At 46.0% G+C, this 24,382-nt stretch overlaps 1 protein-coding gene across 2 annotated transcripts in view; it reads left to right on the plus strand.

Annotated features, from left to right (window-relative positions):
* RUNDC3B (RUN domain containing 3B) overlaps positions 1 to 24,382 on the plus strand; it is a 237,546-nt gene that overhangs the window by 68,319 nt on the left and 144,845 nt on the right. For both annotated transcript variants that reach the window (XM_068238567.1, XM_068238568.1), the window contains exon 2: positions 12,830 to 12,945. In XM_068238567.1, coding sequence (XP_068094668.1) covers positions 12,830 to 12,945 — 116 coding nt within the window. The remainder of the gene's footprint in view (positions 1 to 12,829; positions 12,946 to 24,382) is intronic.

Below are 24,382 nucleotides of genomic sequence, written 5' to 3' on the forward strand. Positions count from 1 at the left end.
GCTGTCTCTCTGGAGTCTGGCTGCTATCTCTCTGGAGTCTGGCTGCTATCTCTCTGGAGTCTGGCTGCTATCTCTCTGGAGTCTGGCTGCTATCTCTCTGGAGTCTGGCTGCTATCTCTGGAGTCTGGCTGCTATCTCTGGAGTCTGGCTGCTGTCTCTGGAGTCTGGCTGCTGTCTCTGGAGTCTGGCTGCTGTCTCTGGAGTCTGGCTGCTGTCTCTGGAGTCTGGCTGCTGTCTCTGGAGTCTGGCTGCTGTCTCTGGAGTCTGGCTGCTGTCTCTGGAGTCTGGCTGCTGTCTCTGGAGTCTGGCTGCTGTCTCTGGAGTCTGGCTGCTATCTCTCTGGAGTCTGGCTGCTATCTCTCTGGAGTCTGGCTGCTATCTCTCTGGAGTCTGGCTGCTATCTCTCCCAAATTTACCTTCTTCCAGCTTCTTGTCCTCGGGTAACTCAGGGGATTTGGATTTTGGAGAGGCACCCAGTATGTATATATTTTTGGGGGGAGGGGGTTGGTATACAGAAGAAAAATTATATAAAGAGGTATCTATGATGCCTCACACAAGTAATTTGGAAAAAAGGAATCTTTAATGTTCAAAAAAGCTTATGCTGTTGACAAAGCATTTCACAGGTCCTCACCCGCTTCCTCGGGTCAATAAAACCGATACACCTAAAATGAAGTACATAATTGCTCAATTGCTTAAGTGCTATACATCAACAGGCACTGGGATTTCCTCTCTCTTTGGCTGAGAGGAATAATTGAAACCTGATCTACAGACGTATCCTCTGGTAGGTTTAGAAGAAAGATTAATACTCACAAAATTAGGGTGCCACACAGAGAAACTCCTTTTCAGGGCCTCTTTTTCTGAAAATCCGAAGCTAAATCCCTTCCTTTTCATTAGTGGCTGTTATTACTGTCGTTCTTGTTGTCATTCTGTGAGGGATAGGCACCATCTGTGACATATTCTTGTAACGCCTAACTACCATGTTTCCCTGAAATTAAGATGCTCAAAATATAAGCCCTACCCCGAAAGTAAGCCCTAGCTGTAGTAAGGGGGAAAAAGTATGGCAACTTGTGTTTCTTTTGCAGCCCATGGTCTCACAGGCACAACCATGGCTCTGTGATTGGGCCAATCCCTGAACTTGCTGCTACTCAGCGAGTGCAGTGATCGGCACAATAACATAGCAATAGCTCTGACTGTGAGACCATGGGCTCCAGTAGAAAACAAACAGTAGAAACAAAAGTTGCTGTACTTCTTCCCCACAGGCTGAAGATTGAGGACACAGTGGCTTGGAGCTGGGGGAAAGAAGAGAACATGGGGGGACACTAGGAGGACATAGGGGTACACTGGGCACAGGAGGATAGAGGGGGATACCAGGAGGACACTAAAGGTACAAGGGGGAGTCAGGCACACAAGAGGTGGATCCAGCAGAGGGAGAGGCGGCACAGTGGAGAAGGCAGGACACACAGCACAGGAACTTGTGTGTTCATAGAAATATAAGACATCCCCTGAAAAGAAGCCCTAGCACATCTTTTGGTAAAAAAAATAATATAAGACACTGTCTTATTTTCCGGGAAACATGGTACCTGCAGCCAGCGTTTTAGTGGTGGTTTGGTGTTTAAATGCTGCTGTTTATTTGTACAGCGGTGTTACTGAAAGGGTCATTAGTTACTGATTGTTATTACCTAGAGCTAGAAAATCTACCGCCAATCTTATTTATTGCATATTAATGTGGCCATTTCCCTGCAGGCTTGTGTGACGTTTGTATTGTTTTTTCGTTATTAATGGATTGGCTTATTGTTTCATTAGAAGAAACTTAAAACTAGCAAGTATTTCAGGCTCTGGAGCTGTGAAATGCCATTAGCACTAATGTTCTGTTTGTTTAAACAAAATGTATAGCGATTTTATTCAATTTTGTGTTCTGTTCATTTTTTTTTATTCATTTTTTCTTTTATTTCTTTAATTATGACAAATAAGAATGCGTCACTTTATCTGCTGGTTTGACTGGCAGATAGAACAGCTACCTAAAGGCCTGGAACCCACTAGAAAGCTCAAAGTGCTATCGCAATCGATATCCCAATTTTGGGAGCGATTTCCCTGCTCCTATTCAATTCATCAGAATCGAAACGCTCCCAAAATGCTGCATGTCCTGCGATTGCGATTTCCTTAATTGCACTCGCTCTTGTGGAATCAGTCCCATCCATTTACATTGGCAGAGCGTTTAGGGAAATCGCTAGCAATTGAAAGCGCTCCCTAAACGCTGTGGTGGGTTCCAGGCCCAAGGCTGCTTTCACATCTAAGATTAGCGGTGCCCGCAATACTAGCCTTTCAATAAACCTGCCCTATCTGTTCAATTTAAAGAGAAACCGAGGTGGGTTTGAAAAATATTATCTGCATACAGAGGCTGGATCTGCCTATACAGCTCAGCCTCTGTTGCTATCCCAAACCCCCCTAAGATCCCCCTGCACTCTGCAATCCCTCATAAATCACAGCCACGCTGCTGACAAACAGCTTGTCAGAGCTGGCTGTGTTTATCTCTATAGTGTCAGTCTGCTGCTCTCCCCGCCTCCTGCAGAACTCCAGTCCCCACCTGCATCCCTTCCCTCCCTGCTGATTGGAGGGAAGGGACAGGGGCAGGGACCGGAGCAATGCAGGAGGCGGGGGAGCAGCTGAGACTGACACTACAGCACGGCTGTGATATATGAGGGATTGCAGAGTGCAGGGGGACCTTAGTGGGGTTTGGGATAGCAACAGAGGCTGGGCTGTATAGGCAGATCCAGCCTCTGTATACAGATAACATTCTTTAAACACAGCTCTGGTTCTCTTTAAGAATGGCAATCAATTTTTCTGACTGATTGTAACATTTCAAAAATATGACCAACTTACCACACACATATGTTCAATTTTTCCCCAGTTATGATAAAAATGATTGGGAACTCTGAGAAAATTGCTAGAGAAATTGAACCTAGAGAAATTGAAGAGAAATTTCCAGCATTCCGGATCAATAAAGATTGAAAAAAACGGGAAATATGATCTGATTTTTCAGTCAAATGAAAAAAAACAACTCGTTTTTTTTTCAGGAAATCTGATGATATTTATCGAATTAGCTGTAAAATCGGATCATTTTATTGTATTGTGTGTGTGTGGCCACCTTTAGACTATAAGCCTCTGGCAGGGTCCTCCCTTCCTTAGTGTAGTCTACAGGATCATGTGCTCCTTCCTATGACAGCCTGTACTTGTATCACTGGGCCTACCTAACCAGCGGCCCATGTCGCATGATCATGTATCTTGTACTGTTTGCCTTGTATGGCTTTGTCCTATGTTGTATAACCTTGTTATGTCTGTCATCTTTGTATCACTGTATATATTTATTGTCCAGCGCTGCGTAACATGTTGGCTTTTTATAAATAAAATAAATAATTAGAGATGGCCCGAACAGTTTGACCGCGAACCGATTCGTGCGAACATCGCTGGTTCGCGTTCGTGGTGAATTGGGAACTATATGCAAGTTCGACCCGCCCCTATACTACATCATTAGGCTCAACTTTGACCCTCTGCTTCACAGTCACCAGACCCAGGGCAGCCAAGCAGGCTACACGGCCTCCTGGAGCTCCCCCCCCCCCCCTTTATATAAGGCAGCTGCGTCAGACATTATCTCACTCGGTGTGGCTACAGTAATTAGAGAAGGGAAAGGTTGCTGCAGAGAAGGGAAAGCTTAGTTGGGCTCTTGTTAGGCTTTTTAGCTTGCTCCTTACTGATTCTGATATCAAAAAGCACCCCAAAACAGCTCTCTTGAGAGCTAATGTTGTTCTTGTGATCTGTTTTTTTTTTTTGTGGCCCACTGACACTTGCATATACAGCCCTGTCAGTCAGTCGCAGCTGGCCCTTGGTAATTCCTACTGTGACACTGCCAGGCCCAGCACATTCAGTGCCTACCTTTTCACTGCATGTGTGTGACAGCTGCACATTTGTAATACCAGTCACTGCATACCTGTTCAGGGTAACTGTGTGTGTGTGACAGGCCAGCTGCACATTGTATTGATACCAGTCACTGCATACCTGTTCAGTGCACACAGTTGAATATATGGCAGACTTGCCCTCTCATATCAGATTCTCGTTGAAGGTACTGTACAAAGTGTACAGCCAGCAGAAAAAGTAATTTAATAAAAAAAAAATACAGCTGTAGATGTAAGCTTTAACAATGGTAGAGAAAGAACCATTGAAAATTGATAAGGCAGTCAGACATTACCTGACATCACTGAGGAAGAGCAATCTCGCCATGGTGCACACCAGTCCAGCACGGCCGTCACTGCACAAACAGATGTTTGTGGTGCGTTACACAGTGAGTTTGGTCTGTCAGTGTGAAGCAGTACACTAATTACACTACCTGATTGATGTATACACATGCAAGATGTTTTAAAGCACTTTAGCAGGGTTGCTCGAATGTACCAAAATTTGATTCGGTACATTCGAATTCGGGCCCGCGGAAAATTCGGATTCGGATGCGATCGCCGAATTCGGTTCGGATTCTAATTCGGTTCAGGTTGCGTAAAAAAAAATCGGGAAAAATTTGTGTTCGCGAATTCGTTTTTTTTTTTAAAGGGAAATCACATGTAAATAGGTCTAATATAAGAAAAAAAGAAAAATGTGATGGAAAACTTTTTTTTCAGCATTTCTTGTTTATTCATCGTCACCGTCTTCTTTTTTTTCTCCTCTCCATCTTTTTCTTCACCATCTTCTTTTTCTGTTTTACCTTCTTTTTGTTTCTCGTCATCAATCATTTATTACTATCATCTTCATCATCTTCTTCTTCACTGGCATCTGGTTCTTTAAGTTCTTCTTCTTCTTCACCTGGTTCATCTTCAATTGTTTTTTCATCTTCTTCTTCGCCTGGTTCTTCTTTGTCTTCTTATTTTCCTTCTTCATCATCATCATCTGGTTCTTCTTCACCTGGTTCTTCTCTTCTTCTTCTTCACCTGGTTCTTCTCTTCTTCTTCTTCACCTGTTTTTTCTCTTCTTCTTCTTCACCTGTTTTTTCTCTTCTTCTTCTTCTTCTTCACCTGGTTCTTCTCTTCTTCTTCTTCACCTGTTTTTTCTCTTCTTCTTCTTCACCTGTTTTTTCTCTTCTTCTTCTTCACCTGTTTTTTCTCTTCTTCTTCTTCACCTGTTTTTTCTCTTCTTCTTCTTCACCTGTTTTTTCTCTTCTTCTTCTTCTTCTTCTTCTTCTTCTTCACCTGGTTCTTCTCTTCTTCTTCTTCACCTGTTTTTTCTCTTCTTCTTCTTCACCTAGTTCTTCTCTTCTTCTTCACCTGTTTTTTCTCTTCTTCTTCTTCACCTGTTTTTTCTCTTCTTCTTCTTCTTCACCTGGTTCTTCTCTTCTTCTTCTTCACCTGGTTCTTCTCTTCTTCTTCTTCACCTGGTTCTTCTTTGTCTTCTTATTTTCCTTCTTCATCATCATCATCTGGTTCTTCTTCACCTGGTTCTTCTCTTCTTCTTCTTCACCTGTTTTTTCTCTTCTTCTTCTTCACCTGTTTTTTCTCTTCTTCTTCTTCTTCTTCACCTGGTTCTTCTCTTCTTCTTCACCTGTTTTTTCTCTTCTTCTTCTTCACCTGTTTTTTCTCTTCTTCTTCTTCACCTGTTTTTTCTCTTCTTCTTCTTCACCTGTTTTTTCTCTTCTTCTTCTTCTTCTTCTTCTTCTTCTTCTTCTTCACCTGTTTTTTCTCTTCTTCTTCTTCACCTAGTTCTTCTCTTCTTCTTCACCTGTTTTTTCTCTTCTTCTTCTTCACCTGTTTTTTCTCTTCTTCTTCTTCTTCACCTGGTTCTTCTCTTCTTCTTCTTCTTCACCTGGTTCTTCTCTTCTTCTTCTTCACCTGGTTCTTCTCTTCTTCTTCTTCACCTGGTTCTTCTCTTCTTCTTCTTCACCTGGTTCTTCTCTTCTTCTTCTTCACCTGGTTCTTTTCTTCATCTTCACCTGGTTCTTCTCTTCTTCTTCACCTGGTTCTTCTCTTCTTCTTCTTCACCTGGTTCTTCTCTTCTTCTTCTTCACCTGGTTCTTCTCTTCTTCTTCTTCACCTGGTTCTTCTCTTCTTCTTCTTCACCTGGTTCTTTTCTTCATCTTCACCTGGTTCTTCTCTTCTTCTTCACCTGGTTCTTCTCTTCTTCTTCTTCTTCACCTGGTTCTTCTCTTCTTCTTCTTCACCTGGTTCTTCTCTTCTTCTTCTTCACCTGGTTCTTCTCTTCTTCTTCTTCACCTGGTTCTTCTCTTCTTCTTCTTCACCTGGTTCTTCTCTTCTTCTTCTTCACCTGGTTCTTCTCTTCTTCATCTTCACCTGGTTCTTCTCTTCTTCTTCACCTGGTTCTTCTCTTCTTCTTCACCTGGTTCTTCTCTTCTACTTATTCTTCTTCAACATCATCTGGTTGAACTGGTTCTTCTTCACCTGGTTCTTTTCCTCTCCTCCTCCCTCCTCCTCTCTCCTCTCTCTCCATCTCTCTCCATCCTCTCTCCATCCTCTCTCCATCCGCTCTCCTCCTCTCTCCTCCTCTCTCCCCCCCCCCTTCTTTGTTTTTTCCCTTACAGAACTCTACTGTTGTAAAATGTTATCTTCAACACCAGCATAGTTATTGTAGTGGTGCATGGCAGCAGCGCATAATTCTGTGGACCCTGGCGGTGGGAACACAGACAGGCAGGAGGATAAACTCAGCAGGAAGAGGAGTGGCGAATGGCAGCAGGCAATGTGTGGACCCTGGCGGTGGGAACACACACAGGCAGGAGGATAAACTCAGCAGGAGGAGGAGTGGCGAATGGCAGCAGGCAATGTGTGGACCTTGGCGGTGGGAACACACACAGGCAGGAGAATAACTATAGCAGCAGGAGGAGGAGGAGTAGTGACGAATGGCAGCAGGCAATGTCACAGGCCAATGGTACCTAGCGTTGGTACCATGGCTGAAAATAAACACCAAAGAGGAGGAGGTTCCGGACAGCAGTCGTGCAGCCCAAATTGTGCCCAATGCACAACTGGGACAGCACAGTTTTCAACCCAGACACCTCAGATTTTTTTTTTTTTTTTTACAACAGTATAGCTATTGTAGTGGCGTAATAGCTAGTGGCGCATGGCAGCAGCGCATAATTCTGTGGACCCTGGCGGTGGGAACACAGACAGGCAGGAGGATAAACTCAGCAGGAGGAGGAGTGGCGGAAGGCAGCAGGAAATGTATTCTGTGGACCCTGGCGGTGGGAGCACAGACAGCAGGATAACTACAGCAGCAGGAGTGACGTGTGGCAGCAGCAGGCATGCATTGTGTGGTGAACAGCAGGAGGATCAAAATCAGCGCTTCGTAATATGTTGGCGCTGTATAAATACAATAAATAAATAAATACACAAATAAATCAATTCATAAATAAATCAATAAATTCAAAAATATATAAATACATCAGCAACAGCAGCAGGAAGAGGAGTGACGTGTGGCAGCAGCAGGCATGTCACGGGCCATGGTAGCTAGCGTTACTACCACAGCAAGTGAAGAAACATCAGGCCAAATTATCAGGACCCCGGGAATAAAGGTTTATGTTGTCAAAGAATGATTCCCAGGCACCTCATGTCCTCCTCTCGCCGACAGTAGGTGCCAGGAACGTGCCTTCAATCCAGGCCTGGTTGATCTTCAAAAATGTCAGTCTGTCCACTCCCTCTGTGGACAGACGAGAGCGCTTCTCGGTGACCACGCCACCGGCCGCACTGAAGCACCTCTCGGACAGCACGCTGGAAGGGGGGCAAGACAGGACTTCCAGGGCGTACTGCGCCAGCTCACTCCAGATGTGCAACCGCTCCACCCAGTACTCCATGGGATCCACGCTGCCGGTGTCAAGCCCACTGAAGGACCACATGTACTCAGCCACCATCTGGGTCATGCGCTGGCTGTGGCTTTCAGAGGAGGTGGCTGCTGCACGCACCTCCTCTCTCGGCTGCTCTACCGTCATGTAGAGCGCCTGCGTCAATGACAGCAGGTCTCCTGGGCGCCTGACGCTGCTGCTGGCCGCAGGCACCGGCTGCTGTGCTGGCTGAACAGGGACAGAGGGGGTGGAAGCCTGGGGGAAGGCTTCCTCCAGTTGCCGAACAAGGAGCTTCTGCAACTTGCTTGTGCGCCGCTCACATCCTGTAGCAGGCAGAAACTGAGCCCACTTCCCCCTCAGCCGTGGATCCAGGATCATGCTGATGCAGGCATCCTCCCTCGCTTGCATCTGCTTCACCCTGGGGTCTGTGCGCAGGCAACGCAGCATGTGCGCTGCCATGGGGAACAGGGTGGTCCGTGACACAGAGACATCAGGGTCAGCGTCCTCCTCTGGCTCCCGAGCCTCTTCTTCCTCTCTCCACCCTCGCACCACTGCTGCTGCGCTCCGCTGTTCCCCCTCAGCAGCGACGTCCAGCACCTCCAACTCCTCCTCCTCCTCAAGGGATTCAAATTCCTGCACAGCAGTGGACTGCGCAGGCGGCTGCTGTTCCAGGTGGTTCTGAGCCTCCTCCCCCAAATCCACCAAATCGCCAAGTGCCCTGTCCAGCAGACAAACAAAGGGCACCCACTGGCAGAGGGATGCCCGCTCCTGGCTCACCAGGTTGGTTCCCTGCAGGAAGGGAGCCAACACCAAGCAGACCTGCTGCATCTGCCCCCACTGTGCATTGGTGAGGAGCTGGAGTTTGGTGGTGCCTTCGAGAGTGCCCTCCATGATGTACCTGTTGACAGCCCTCCTCTGCTCATCCAGCCGCTCCAACATCGCCAGGGTGGAGTTCCAGCGAGTCGGCACATCGATGACAAGGCGGTGTGGTGGCAGGCCCTCGCGTTGCTGGATCTCTGCCAGCTTTGATGCAGCAGCGGCTGAGCGGCGGAAAGTGCGCACAATTTTCCGCCCCGCTTCCAACAGCTCCTCCATCCCCTGGTAGGTGCGCAGGAACTTCTGCACCACCAGGTTCAGAACGTGGGCCAAGCAGGAGATGTGGGATAAGTGTCCCCTGCTGATGGCAGCCAGCAGGTTGGCGGCATTGTCGGACACCACCAATCCTACTCTGAGGCCTCTGGGGGTCAGCCACGTCTTCTCCTGCTCCCTCAGGTAGCGGAGCACGTTGGCTGCTGTCAGACTGTTCTTCCCCAGGCTCACCATCTCCAGCAGCGCTTGGCAGTGGCGGGCCTTCACGCTGCTGTTGCGTTGTCGCTTGGCGGCGGGAGCTGCTGCTTCTCCCCTGACCCCGCATGGTGGCACCACATAGTGGGCGACTGGTGCCGCTGCTGCTGATGCGCCCAAGGGTGGACATGCTGCTTCCTCGCTCGGGCTTTCCACCAGGCTGACCCAGTGTGCCGTAAAGGACAGATAGCGTTCTGTCCCAAAACGGCTGCTCCATGAATCCATGGTTATGTGGATCCGCGCACTCACAGCGTGATCGAGTGTGCGGCCCACGTTCGCCATGGCAAACCGGTGTAGCGCTGGGATCGCCGTGCGGGAGAAGTAGTGGCGGCTGGGGACTTGCCACTCCGGGATCCCAAAATGCAGCAACGCTCTCATGTCACTCCCCTCCTGCACGAAGGAATATGGCAAGAGCTGGGAGCACATGGCCCGGGCAAGCAACCCATTCAGCACCCGGATGCGCCTGTGAGCGGGAGGCAACACCTTGGTCACACCGGGAAAGGACTCGCTGAGCAGAGTCTGGCGGCGTTTGCCTGTGCGGGAGGATGAGGAGGCCACTGTGGAGGGAGCTGATGAGGCCACTGTGGAGGGAGCTGATGAGGCAACTGAGGACTGGCTGCCCGGGGGGTGAGGAGTGAGTTGCTGTTGCTGTGCTCCTGCTGCTGCTGCTGCTGGGTGGGATGCTGCTGCTGAAATCTGTGCAGTGGCTCTCTGGCTCTGACCACTGCCTGCGCCACATTGCATCAGCTACTCATACTCACAAAAATCCTCAAAATGCCTGGTCTCTAAGTGGGTCGACAGGCATGAGGTACTCAGCTTGAGGAGATTGCGACCTCTGCTGAGACTGACCTTGCAACTGTTACAAAGTGCACGGGTCGGGTTCTCTGTGCACTTAGTGAAGAATCACCAGACTGGGGACTTCAACCTGCCCTTTGAGCTTGTGGGCTGGGGTTTTTTGGTGCCCTTGGAGGCTTGTGCCTTTTTTGGTTTGGTTGGAGGTTTGCTGCGGGTGGTGGTAGCAGCTGAAGTAGAAGGCTGTGGCTCCTGCCTTCCACGCCCTGTGCTTGCCGCCTTGCTGCTGCCATGCCTCTGCGCCACAGACACCTCCTCCTCTGACGAGCTGCCTTCAAGCAAGTGTGCTGGTGGTACTGGTGGTGGCACATAGGGAGTACCCAGCATGTCATCATCATCCCCAAACATGTCCTCTGAGCCCGCCTCAACCACATCTAGTAGCCCAAAATCCCCTGCATCACGCCCTCCTCATCAGCGCCAACAACAAACTGCTCCACCTCCAACTCCCCCTCCTTGCATGATGATGTCCCCATTATCTCCTGCTCAAACTTCTCCACAACATCCCTGTACACGGCTGCAGTCACTGGGGTGAAGGACGAGCTCAGTGAGGGCAGGCTGGTCAATGGGGTCACCGTGACCTCAAGCGGTGGTAGAGGCCTGCTGCGGACCGGAGTGCTGGTGGTGGTGGCACTGGTCTCGCTGGTGCTGGAGGCCTGGCAGGAAACGGTGGCTTGCTGCTCCGCCATCATTTCCACCACAGCCTGCACCTCACTCTCCACAATGGGCCCGGGGCGACGACCCATCTCAAAGATGGGCGCAATGCGCTGCTGTTGCGCCTCTGCACCCTACTCCACAACTCTGCGGTCAGTGGCTGGCGGCGGACCAGTTACAGACCTGCTGCTGCTGCTGCTGCTTGCAGTGGCTGCTACAATGGCGCTGCCTCTCCTGGACCTGGTGGTGCCTCGTCCTCTACCTCTGCCAGTCATTTTGCACTTATATACTAATACAGTAAAAAAAAACAAAAAAAAAACAAATGTGTTGAAAACGGCGGGAAAGGGTGTAAACTTTAATAAAGTCTGGGTTGGTGGTGGTGGTGACTGACTGGTGGTAAGTGTCAACAAAAAATGAAATTTTTTGCAGGAGCAGCAGCAGCAGCTCTACAGTACTAACTCGTGTGACAGTGGGTGACAATTACTGTCACACACGGTCAGACGCAATCAACAGGGTGCGCCGGCAGGTGACAACAAGGGATGCTGGCCTGTGAATGTAACAATTTACTACAGAAAGGTAATAAATCACACAGTAACAAATGAAAAAAATTAAATGGGTGGTAGTAGTAGTGGAAGACTACCACCTACCTAGTAGTAGTACGGTTGTACGCGCAGGTAGTAACTATTAAACGCCTGCTGTACTAAACAGTAAACAATATAACTAACTGCCAGACAGTGGGTGACAAATTACAGTCGGTCGGTCATACACGGTCAGACGCAATCAACAGGGTGCGCCGGCAAATGACAGTCACAGCAGATGACAACAAGGGATGCTGGACTGTACACAGGCAATCGGTAACTAACTAGTATTAACTAACAGTACTGAAGCTATAAACTAACAGACTACAGCAAACAGCAGCAGTACAATTTAACTAAACTACTATAGTACACAACTAACTAGAATCCCTAACCTACCTAAGCTAGTAGTAGGCTAAGGCTGCCCTAGGCTAGCAGGCCTAGCCTGCACACAGACTAACACTAGCCTAGCACAGTATACCGTACACACTAGCTGACTACAAACAAATTACTATCTATCTATATAACAGTACAATTAATGTGTTTGTTTAGGAGGTGTTTAGGAAGCAAAACGCTAGGTTTAGCACAGAATGCACTTGATCAGACATGCAGCACAGCACTAGAGATGTTCTCAGTACCAGCTCAGTCACACAAGTGCGTAGCTCCGCAAAATGGACGCCGCCTTAAATGGAGGAGGGGAGGGCCAGGCTCCCCTCATCTGATTGGTTGCTAGCATTGCCCGGGACTCGGCTGGAGGAATTCTGATTGGCCCGCGTCACTCCCGAATCCCGAAGCCGAACCCAACGCGTCATCCGGCCGAATTCAAATGCGTACATTCGGCCGCCTTCAGCTTCGGGTCCGGCGCATTCGGCTTCGACTTCGGGAACGCTGAAATTTACCCGAATAATTCGGGTAAATTCGCATTCGGGAGTCCTGTAGAGCAAGCCTGCACTTTAGGCCTCCGATTTAACATGCAATGTGATTTCTGCCCTTAAAACGCTGCTGTGCGTCAAATCCAGATTTTTCCCCGGGAATTTTGGCGTGTATCCCACTCCGTCGTGCCCCCCTCCAGGTGTTAGACCCCTTGAAACATCTTTTCCATCACTTTTGTGGCCAGCATAAATGGTTGTAATTTTCAAAGTTTGCCTCCCCATTGAAGTCTATCGCCAGTTCGCAAGTTCGCGCGAACCTAAACTTTTTTGGAAGTTGGCTTTCGAGGTTCGCGAACCTAAAATCCGAGGTTCTCCATCTCTATAAATTATTAATAATAATCCGTGTAGCATGCATGGACCATGTGGCAATGCGCTGCAGACTTTGTGCTGTGATGAAAAACTCAGTAGCTCATTATTTCTCTGCATGGGAGCGAAACAAACCAAATATAATGTCACACTGGCACAACTGCTTGTTTAAACTTCAGATCTGGATTTTCAGCCCTCAACATGAAAATAAGAATCGGATTTAGGATTAGTCCTAAAGACATTTATTTATCTCATACGTTTTTTATTTTCACTTCAAGTTTGCCTTAAATTAATAGGGGTGTGTTCCCCTGGCTGTATAACTGAGCAGCTCTCTCTGTGTATTCCAGGTTCTCTGTGAAGACCCTCATTGACCGTTCCTGTTTTGAGACCATTGATGATTCTGCACCTGAATTTTTAAACTTTGCCTCTATTTTGGAGCAGATCTTAAGCCATCGCCTGAAAGGTAATGAGAATCCAATTTAATGACTGTCTTATATCCTGGTGTAAATTATTGTGTGACTGTTTTTTACCGGTACTTCTAAAATAATTTTTATAGTATTATCAGTGGATTAGGCAGTAACCACGAATAGCATTTGTGACTGTGCTACAGGACAACTGTAGCAAGAGTCCTATGAAGGCTGCCATATTTATTTCCTCTTAGGCAATACCAGTTGCCTTGCTCTCCTGCTGATCTTCTGCCTCTAATACTTTCATCCATAGACCCTGAACAAGCATGCAGCGGATCAGGTGTTTCTGACATTGTCAGGTCTGTGAAGATTAGCTGCATGTTTGTTTCAGGTGTGTGAATCAGACACTACTGCAGTCAAATAGATCAGCAGGGCTGCCAGGCAACCGGTATCATTTAAAAGGAAATAAATATGGCAACCTTCATAGCCCTCTTGCTACAGTTGTCCTTTAAACCTTTTAAAATGTTTTGTTCAATCCCTCCCCAGTTGAAAGACTGAGGAGGACAGATCATGTGCGTCACGGCAAAACAGAGTATTTGCACTATGGTATCGTAAGCATTAACATGATCTGTAATGTTTCAATACTTGCGTTAAATTGTATTTTATTGGCAACAGCAGGAGGTGTGCAAAATGCTTCCAAAAAATCACTTGAGCCAATTCCATCATTCACATGTTTTTTTATTTGCAGGAAGCATATTACAGGTTGGGGAAAGGGGTAGGGGGGGTGCGTATTCAGTGTGAAATTACAATGTGTGTCTTTCCTCTGACCTATGTTTATCAATCATTTCAGAAAGAGGTTGGAAAGTGGTGTTTTGGGTATTTTGAAGGGGTCCTTAGCCCCTTTGGCGGTATTTCCACCACTAACAAAATAGTTCCCTACCGGGGGAATAAAACTTAACATTTATTGATCCAGTTAAAAATAGAGTGAGACTGTCATATTGTTAGCTACAAACAAAGTTGATACAGTAGGTAAGTATAATTTGGAGAGAAAGCTCTCCCCCTACTTCAACTCAGAGTATTAAGTTATAAATTACAAACACCCCCCACCATATAAAAAACCCGACATGTTTCACTTCCTGATGGAAGCTTTATCAAGGGAAAAAGTGCAGTGCATTGGTGCATATAGTGAAAAGATAGATTACAAAGTAATTAAAACATTGTAGATAGTAGCAAAGCGTATAGGCCTATGACAACAGCCTAACCAACATGGCGAGAGAGCCCTCCTTTTATACTGTTCCAAGGTCACATGAGGTGGGTGCGGAGTAGGCGTACAACCACTCCCCTTCGTTCCCCTTTCCTCATAGGTCCAGACACCTGTCAGTCACAGTATTATCCAATCAAGGGTGGGCTCTATACATCCCCATGGACCCCGAAAAAGGCCCTTATAGAGAGATTAGGGCTCCCACAAGGAGAAATATCCACAGCGCATTGGTTTGTCCATTTGATATTTACTTGTGGTAACTTATACTTACTTAGAAGGACGTGAAAACTTAAAAACTCTTCCAAGCCGCAAAGGGGAGTGGTTGTACGCCTACTCCGCACCCACCTCATGTGACCTTGGAACAGTATAAAAGGAGGGCTCCCTCGCCATGTTGGTTAGGCTGTTGTCATAGGCCTATACGCTTTGCTACTATCTACAATGTTTTAATTACTTTGTAATCTATCTTTTCACTATATGCACCAATGCACTGCACTTTTTCCCTTGATAAAGCTTCCATCAGGAAGTGAAACATGTCGGGTTTTTTATATGGTGGGGGGTGTTTGTAATTTATAACTTAATACTCTGAGTTGAAGTAGGGGGAGAGCTTTCTCTCCAAATTATACTTACCTACTGTATCAACTTTGTTTGTAGCTAACAATATGACAGTCTCACTCTATTTTTAACTGGATCAATAAATGTTAAGTTTTATTCCCCCGGTAGGGAACTATTTTGTTAGTTGTGTTTAACTCAGGATCTGTGTTGTTCTAGCGGTATTTCCACCAACAGCTACTTTTCACTGCAGGTCAGGTCTGTGGAGTCGGTACGAAAATCATCCGACTCCCGACTCAGTTTATGAAAACCACAGAGTCCGACTCCAGTCCAGGTACCCAAAATTGCCCTGACTCTGACTCCAACTCCAAATCCACAGCCCTGGTTAGCGGTAACCCTGAGCTCCCAACTGTCCCTCTTTTGAAAGGACAGTTCCTCTGTCCCTCTTTCCTCCTCATTTGTCCCTCTTTCAGGACTTTGTCCCTCTTTCTATGTAAATATATATATATTTCTCTACTAAAAATGTGTTTGACTCTAAACTTTATTCCCATCCATTAAATTGATATATTACTAACTATGAAATGTTAATATGAAAGAAAATGAACCAGGATAGAAAGGACCATTGTGGTTTGAATTGTAAAACAGCATATTTTTCTTGTAAAATCTTGATGGTATGCGTGACTAGGGGCGTGGCGGGGGTGTGATCAGGGGTGTGGCATGGGCATGGCTTAAGTGTTCCTCTTTCTCATCTCAAAAAGTTGGAAGGTATGAGCTACATTAGTGGACACTGCTAGGGGGTCCAGATGCAGAGTGTGGAGCAGAGCTCTGAGAATCACTCACCTACTACCCTTGAGTCACAGCAACACTCTATGGGGGAGATTTATCAACGCATTACCGACAGTTTTTTCTTCGTAATCTGTTCTAACCAGCAGGGATAACAGTTCTGCATGACAATAAGAACCTTCTTAAATCCTAGTAATAGTGGCAGTTTAGCATGAATTTCTAGAGCTGCACTACAGTTAAGAAAAGTGCAAATCCATCCCTAAACTGGTGCACATTAAGAAGTGCTTGATAGCAGTTCTACAGATGTAGAACTGCAGGCTAGACATGATTGCAGAGTGCAGGCTAGACATGATGTGTGATGTGCTCCTCCCACCTGCTGAATTCCTCCTCAGAGCCTGCTGCTATCAATACAGCAGGTGAGTTTGTTACCTCAGCAACAGCAATTCCCCGCACACACTGCACTTGTCTGAGAGGCCTTCCTAGCTCCTCCTATTTTACAACAGTTTTAGAAGGAATCTGCACTATCTAGTGATTTCTTAGGATGCCTGAGACAGTTCTGCATGGATTTCTAAAAAATCTTCTAATATTTTGTCTCAGACACTCTTGATAAATCTGGCCCTGTGTTGGGTCAGGGGCCCCAGCACTATGCAGAGAGTGCTATCTGTTACATGAGGTCAGAGGGTGATCTCAGTATAGAGGTAGAGCGCCCCCTCGAGGACAGGAGGAAGACTTTTCAGGATGTGGCCAGATCTCAGGGAGGTGAGTGAAATAATGGGCTCCGCTGCGCACTTTGCATAGGGGATGGGGGACCTCTGGCGCCCTACACTGAACAGGAGGGGTACTCTCTAGCTATCTGCAGTGTGGGTGGGAGAATCTCTGCCCGCATATAATGGCGGAGCACTTTCTAGGGGAGGGGCTATCTGTTTTGCCTACAAAGAAGGGGGGGGGGCCCGGGGGAGGCATGTTCTGTGTACCTATAGTTTGAGGACCTTTCTGGCTCTCTATACTGGGGGAAGGGGGGCAGATTCTGGCTACCTGTACAGTGGCCACTCTCTTGCTACCTATACTGTGGAGTTGCTTTCTTGCTGCCTATACCCTATACGCATCATTGTACCGCTTTTAGAAGGCAAAATCTGGGAAGAATCATAGCACTAGAGATGTCAACCATTTAAAGTAAACCCAAATTAAAAATACAAGTTTTCAGAAATAAAATCTATTTTCTAAATTATAATAATAAATAGCAGCCTTTTTTAGCTGCATAATGACAAATATAAAATATTTTACATTTATTGGAGGAACCCCTGCCTTCCTTTCATATTTCTGGGACAAAATCCGGCAGACTGGTGGAGGAGATAAAAAAAAAAAAAACACAGGATGCTACTGATGATGTCACAGGGGAGGTGATTTCAGCTTGTGTGAGATTTCACATAGACAACACCCCTGTGAGGGAGGGTAGCTGATGACAAACACAACCATGATCTAAAACCTCCTACTAAGCTCAGAAGTAATGGCTGCCACCTGTATAACCCTAGTTATGAAAAGAGAAGGGTGAAAAGCATGCACTGAAAGCTCATAGGCTTGAAGGAGTGTTTATGTATGGTGCAACTAAATATTTTTAATTAAAAAAATGTTTGCTTTAAGTACCAGCAGTCCATGTCCCCTTAAGGACCAGAGACCATTGGTACAATAACGACGGAATACAGACGAATCGCCGCACATACCCACCGCAACCGCCGTCCACGCCGGGATCCTCAGGACACCCAATCTGGCATCTCTATGACGGCAAAGTCATGTGAGCCGGTTAGGAGCCGCTTTCATTGGCTCCTGACCGTGTCTATCAATGTGAGCCTATGGGAGTTGCATACATTGATAGGCATGGCCAAGAGCCAATGAAATCTGCTCCTGACCGTCTCACATGGCTCTGCCGTCAGAGACTGACAGGGCGAGTGAGCTGCGGTGGGAGACAATGAGGAGACAGAGGCGAGATCGGTGGAAGTGATTGGGCAGTGATTGAAATCTACGCCCTGGCAGCCAGATCAGCATCAAAACAGGGTGTAGATTTCAATTAGCATGGTCCTTAAAGGACCTCTGTCGCGAACATCTTAAAATGTAAAATACATGTAAACATATACAAATAAGAAATATGTTTCTTTCAGCATAAAATGAGCCATAAATTACTTTTCTTCTATGCTGCTGTCACTTACAGTACGTAGTAGAAATCTGACATTACTGACAGATTTTGGACTAGCTCATCTTCTTATGGGAGGTTCTCAGGGTTTTCTTTATTTTTAAAAACACTTAGTGCATGGCAGTTGCTCCGTCCAACTGCCAAAAAGTGTACAGTGAGCAGGGAGGCTGGCCAGCATCTTTGTATAAATCTCTTTCAGGGAGTGTCTTTATAAAGAATTAAGTCCATGCTGAGAATACCCTATAGAGATGGACTAGCCCAAAATCTGTCGGTAATGTCAGATTTCTACTACCTACTGTAAGTGACGGCAACATAGGAGAAAAGTACTTTATGGCTCATTTTACTCTGGAGGAAACTTACTTCTTATTTGTATGTGTTTCCTATTTTAAGATTTTCTCGACAGTTCCTCTTTAAAGGGAACCTAAACTGAGAAGGATATGGATTTTTCCTTTTAAAATAATACCAGTTGCCCGATTCTCCTGCTGATTCTGTGTCTCTAATACTTTTAGCCACAGCCCCTCAACAAGCATGCAGATCAGGTGCTCTGACTGAAGTCAGACTGGATTAGCTGCATGCTTGTTTCAGATGTGTGATTCAGCCACTACTGCAGTCAGAGATCAGCACGATTGCCAGGCAACTGGTATTGTTTAAAAGGAAACATCCATATCCCTCTGTTTAGGTTCCCTTTAAATAGTTAAGGAGCGACGTATGTTTATAGTTTGTAGCAATATGTGACCGGCCTTGGTCAGATATTCTCCTAAATCACAATGTGCCCTATTACACAGAGCTGAAGTGCCTCTCGGGCTGTAGGATTTCAGTACCTGGCTGTTTGGAAATTGCACTTACAACACATTTGATTGCGCTTCTTGTCAGCGAAAAGCACCACCTGATACGTAAAGATAGCTAATGTGGGGGGGGGGGGGGGCTTCACTTTCAGCATTTTTTGAGGTGGTTCACTTCAGTGCTATGGGCCCTATTGTGTTCCATCTGAAAACATTTCCTCTTAGACAGAAATCGTCGCTATTAAGCTAATGCAGGCGAGCAAAACGCAGCCAAAGGCATCACAAGTACTGAAACAGATAAATGAGGCTTTTACATTTAGCTGTGATTGCTGACATTTTCTATGTTCAAGTACACACACTTTAATCGAGGTCAGCTTAGCGGGAACGCACTGTTAAGAAGTTTGAACGTCGCCAAAATGCATTGAAGTTGCGACGGGATTTTCTTTGTTCAAAGGAAGCTGCGTAATCACTGGGGTCTGTATGGAGGGAGGAGCAAGAACAGTTTTGGGAGAGGGGTGTGTGTACGAGGCCCAGGCCAGGGCAGAGTGGGCTCCCTGTGTCGCACAGCTCTCCATCTTCCTCACACTTCCAGTCTTGTAACCAGAAGTTCAGCTGTGAAGGTGGAAATGGTGGGATGATGGACAGCGGCACGGAGGTAAGATAACCCTCCATTCTACGGTCCAGGGTTCGTACACACCGGTACAGTTTCTCATTTTGCCAAACTGGTCTTGGTCATCCTTAAAGGACACCCAAGGCGAAAATCAACTGATGAAATCTACTTTTTAACTTTTAACTGTTTTATTGTTTTTGCTCAATGACACATTCATTGAAGTATGCCAGAGCTAAAATCTATAAACTATTGACCCTTTGTATCTGCTAGGAAAGTGTTTTTATAGTTGTAATTTCTTATCAGTGAGGGTCACACTGTAGTCTGACCCAGTCCTGACTCAGATAGGAACTGCCACTTACATACCTGATGTTTACCTCTTTCAGGCAGAGAAAGAAAAAAAGGAACAGTAATTTGTGTGCTAGGCGCTGTACATACACATGTCTATCTCATTATGTCACATGTCACTTCAGGTATCCTTTAACCATTGCAGCTGCCCGGACGTGATCCTCACGTCCTGGCGGCTGCTCTGCTGCGGTGCCGCGCTTCAGGGTGCTCCCGCGCGCAATTGCGGGTATGCCCCCGTGCTGTTTCCCGGTAGCCCTGGGATCAGTGAATGGGAACATAGTTCCCAATCACTGATCCGTGTCCCCAGCAGAAAAACCGAAGCTCTCTTACTAGAGGCTTCAGTCTTTCTGCAAAAAAAAGTTTCCCCGTCCTCCTTGTGCTTCCGGTGATCGAGAAGCACAAGGAGAAAAAAATAAACTCAAATAGTAAAACTACATCTACATACATTTTGCATTAAAATTTACACATATAATAACATTAAAAATTAACTGTTTATTTCCCACAACAAAATATTACCCAAATAAAATGTTTAATGAAAAAAAAAAAAATTACAATAAAAAAAAAATAAAATACATAAATAGTTACCTAAGGGTCTGAACTTTTTAAATATGCATGTGAAGGAGGTATACTACGAACAATTTTTTTAAATTATAAGCTTGTAAATAGTGATGGACGCAAAACGGAAACAATGCACCTTTGTTTCCAAATAAAATATTGGTGCCATACATTGGGATAGGGACAAAATTTAAATGGTGTCATAACCGAGACAAACGGCAAATAAAATACATAGGTTTTAATTGTGGTAGCGTGGATTCGTTTAAAGCTGGACGAAAACTGAGAAATAATGGTTTTTTTCTATTTTTTTTCTTATTAATCTCGTTAAAATGCATTTATAAAAAAAAAATTCTTAGCAAAATGTACCACCCAAAGAAAGCCTAATTAGTGGTGGAAAAAACAAGATATAGATCAATAAATTGTGTTAAGTAGTGATAAAGTTATTAGCGAATGAATGGGAGGTGAAAATTGCTCTAATTACTAAGGTGAAAAATCCCTGTGGGCTGAAATGGTTTAAGAGAACCTGAGGCAAAAGAAAACACATACTTGCTGAAGAAGAGGGAAGCCTCTGGATTCTAAAGAGCAGTGCTGTCCAACTTAATAGGTGGGGGGTGGGTCTAGCACTGGATTTTTCAGCTGGAGGGGGCAGAGCATCAATGTCCTGGCTTTGGGGGTGGAGCTAAGCACAATCAAAAGGTGTGCCTGCCAGAGGAGAGGGCCTGACACACGAAATAGTCAGCGCAAGCTAGTGCAGCCCAGGGGCCACATCAGCCTTGCTGTAGAGGCTTAACGTGTACTCCTCGCCGCTGCTGCCGCTCGCCAGGAACTTCCAGAAGATCCAGGTCACGCTCTACCTCATGTACACTGCGCGAGCACAGGCACGCCAGCACAGTAGTATGGAGCTTCTCACGCAGGAGTGTAGTACAGCTGCTCTCGTTCCTTAAGCGGTGCGCCCCGATCTTCAAACCCTTTCTTTGGAGGGTCTGCGAGCAGCAATGGTGGACAGTGTGGGTAGCCTCTATCAGATGCAGAGGCTTCCCTCTTCATAGGCAAGTATGTGTTTTCTTTCCCAAGGTTTGGGTACACTTCAAGGTGACCTTTCTGCAGAGATCAGCAGCTAGTGCTAAAGATGTCGCCGCTGTGTTAAATGTCATAATGTAAATCAGGGAGAGGAAAGATTTTACAATGGGTAAACACTGACTAAATAATCTATAAATGAATATTGTAAAAATATAAACTTTACTTATTGTGGTATTTTCACAGAAGTTCCTCTTTAAGCAGGCTTCTGTTCTTACAATTGATAGCAGTGTGGGACATCTTTTGTAGCAGAGGAGGAATTTTCACTGAAAAACTGAAAGAAGGAAAGAATTCAACCCAACCCTTGCTTATTCAAATTATGCCAAAATAATCGTTACCGTTTGTTGAATAGATCATCAGGGGGTCTGTATGGCTGATATCGTGGTAAAACCTCTCCCACAGTCTGATGTCATGACCAAGGTCCTGACAGTTTGCTCTCTGTGAACCTCATTGCATTGTGGGAAATAACAGCTTTTACACCTGCCAAGCAAGCTATATCTCCCTCTACTTGAATGTACCCAAATTCGATTCAAGTACATTGAATCCGGATTCGGCCGGTTCGAATGGACTCTAATTCGATTCGGGTGGATTAGAATCCGGGTCAGGGAGAATTCGGATCACGAGTCGTGATCACAAATTCGTGATTCAAAACCCGCCGACTTAGGGCCTGGTCAGACTATGCGCGTTCCTAGACGTTTTCAGGGAACTTGTCTGGGTACCAAAAACGCATAGAAACGGCTCCTAATGCTTTTGAATGGGCTAGTTCACATGTATGCGTATGAGACGCATACGTTTCTCATCCGCATTGCTGCACGCAGTTCTGTGCGTCACGCATAGAAACGGACGCAATGAAAGTCTATGGACGCGTATCAAAAACGCGTACTATTGCGTTTTTAGCGTCCGTTTTCCTCTGCGGTTCCCATAATTCTTTTTTTTCCCCTGGGTCACGTGTGTGTGCAAAACGCAATAGAAAACGCATTGGAACGCAAGAAAAACGCATGCGTTTTGCAACTTGCGTTTCTTTGATTTTAAACGCATTCTTCATACGCAGATAGTCTGAACAGGCCCTAAGGGTTAATTGCAAAGCCCCCTTAAATGCCAGAATCACCAAATTTGCAGGTTATGTTAAGAAGAAAAGTGGGAGCAAGGGGAAATTTTTTTTTCCCAAAAAAACCTTCTTTTTGAGAAAATCGATTTTAAAAGTTCAAAGAAAAAAAACGATACATTTACATGCCGGTCAATGACAGATCAGCATAAATAATTCCCGCCGACTTTAGCAGTTAATAGCAAAGGCCCCTTACATTTTTGGGGAATGTTCTGAGTGTGGGAAATCTGGAAAAAAATGGCGTGGGGACCCCCTTCCCAAGCCTCTGTAACCCCTTGTCCCCCATGCAAACTGGGATAGCCAGAATGCGGAGCCCCGGCCGACTGGGGCTTCGCACCCTGAGCTATACCAGCCCACATGGTCCATGGTATGAGAGGGGGGCTCCGGGAGAGAGGGGTGGCCAAGCCTTCCCCTCTCCCCCCGAGCCCTTGTCCAATCCATGGACAAGGGGCTCTTCCCTACCTCCAGTGCCCCAGGAGGAGGTGGGGGCGACAACTCCCTGGGAGGGTTCATGGTGGCATCTGGGAGTCCCCTTTAAGAAGGAGAAATTAGTATAGGGGTACAAAGTTAAATTTAACAAAGTGTTAAATGAAATAAAAACACGACGACGAAAAAAGTCCTTTAATGTTCTTGATTAACCAGAAATACTTACCTGTACCTGTTATAAACTGTTCTAATCACCTTGCTTCGACACCATCGTCTCACAGACTGTGAGATCACTTGACTCTCCACACCGCAAACAGGATATAGACTTTCTCAGGCTTCTTCAATGTTTACGTTATTTATTCAGGAAACAGGAATACAGATAGATACATTCATCATATCCTAGCCATGCCAATCTTCATGTTGCATTACAAGCTCGTGATTAGACTCCCTCTTGAAGTCAATCAGGTACCTTCTTCCTAACTACGTTACACTAAACTACCTATGTACAGCATCCATTATATCAGATTACAGAAAGGAATAACATGCTTAGAGGTCCAAGTCGGCCTTGCGAGCTAGTGCAGAAGGAAGAAGCAGAAGTGAGTTCTCCATTGCTCGCTCCAGATTTAATACCGACTAGGAAAGAGTTAAATATGACATCATCTTCGCCACCCCCTATATCAGTCTATTGGTGGACCCACTCGTGGTGTCATCATACCCGCCTACTCGATTAATAATCAATGAGGCATTTGACCTACATGCAGGACCGTGGATGTTTAGTAAACATGGCCAATGTTTTCTGTTCCTGTGGTTGAGGTCAGAGTAGTCCGATGGCCTTCTCTTAGGAACATGTTCTCAGTATCTGCGTGTATCCTCTGCTACACGCAGACCCTGAGATGCCTCTGCCTGCATCACAAAACCTCTATTTATTTTAAAGGCATACACTGCGGACAAGCCTTTTACATAAAACTCAGGCCAAGTAACTGAGGCCTACTTAAATTATAACAATCCCCCCTAAAACGGCTTGACCCGCAGATCCCAGCGTCTGAACCTCCCAGTACCTGGTTTCTTTTCTTTTATGTTTCACTTCTCGATGTTCGTGCTCACACAACTTCTCTGCTCTAGGCGATTACCCCTGGAAGAGAGAGAGCAAGACCTCTTGGTCTTCCTGTAACCAGGCTCTCTGGGGAGGCCCTACTTCTAAGTCCCTCTATACCACATGCTCAGCATTTGCGTCACTTCCGTATCACTCACAAACTTGCATGACCACAGAAAAGTGAAACTCGTTTGGTTGTTACAAAACGGAGCAGTGCCAGGTGCCTTCTAAAAGAGCGCCTTTATACAATCAGCTCCCTCACAGGTACTACTAAACCTATACCCGTAACCCTGTATATCCCTTAATTTAAACTATTGGTTCAGGAGATTGTTTATGAGGCACCTATTCCTGGACCAGGTTAATTTGTTTTACGTAATTTTAACACGCAACCTCACCTCGATAATGATGCCTAAAGTTGTCTTCCCCATCCAGACGACCAGTGGGTGTAGAAAGAACTTTGGAACTGCAGAGGCCCAGTCCGAGTGTCCCTGGAACATCACCGGAACCTTTGTCCACCAGGTCAGACTGGAACTCACCTGCTCATTTTTGTATTCTACCTCGTGAAGATCACCTGTATCATGGTGAAATCTTACCTCTAACTTAGTGTACTGTTTGTTTAACCTTTGTAACAAAATGTGGTCGTCTTGGATCAAAACCTGTTCCCCTTTGTCCCATGTCATGTTCTCTTTCAGGACGGGAACTACCCGTGAAACTTTGCA

The sequence above is a fragment of the Hyperolius riggenbachi genome, chromosome 5 (genome assembly GCF_040937935.1).
Source record: "Hyperolius riggenbachi isolate aHypRig1 chromosome 5, aHypRig1.pri, whole genome shotgun sequence".
Classification (NCBI taxonomy): Eukaryota; Metazoa; Chordata; class Amphibia; order Anura; family Hyperoliidae; genus Hyperolius; species Hyperolius riggenbachi.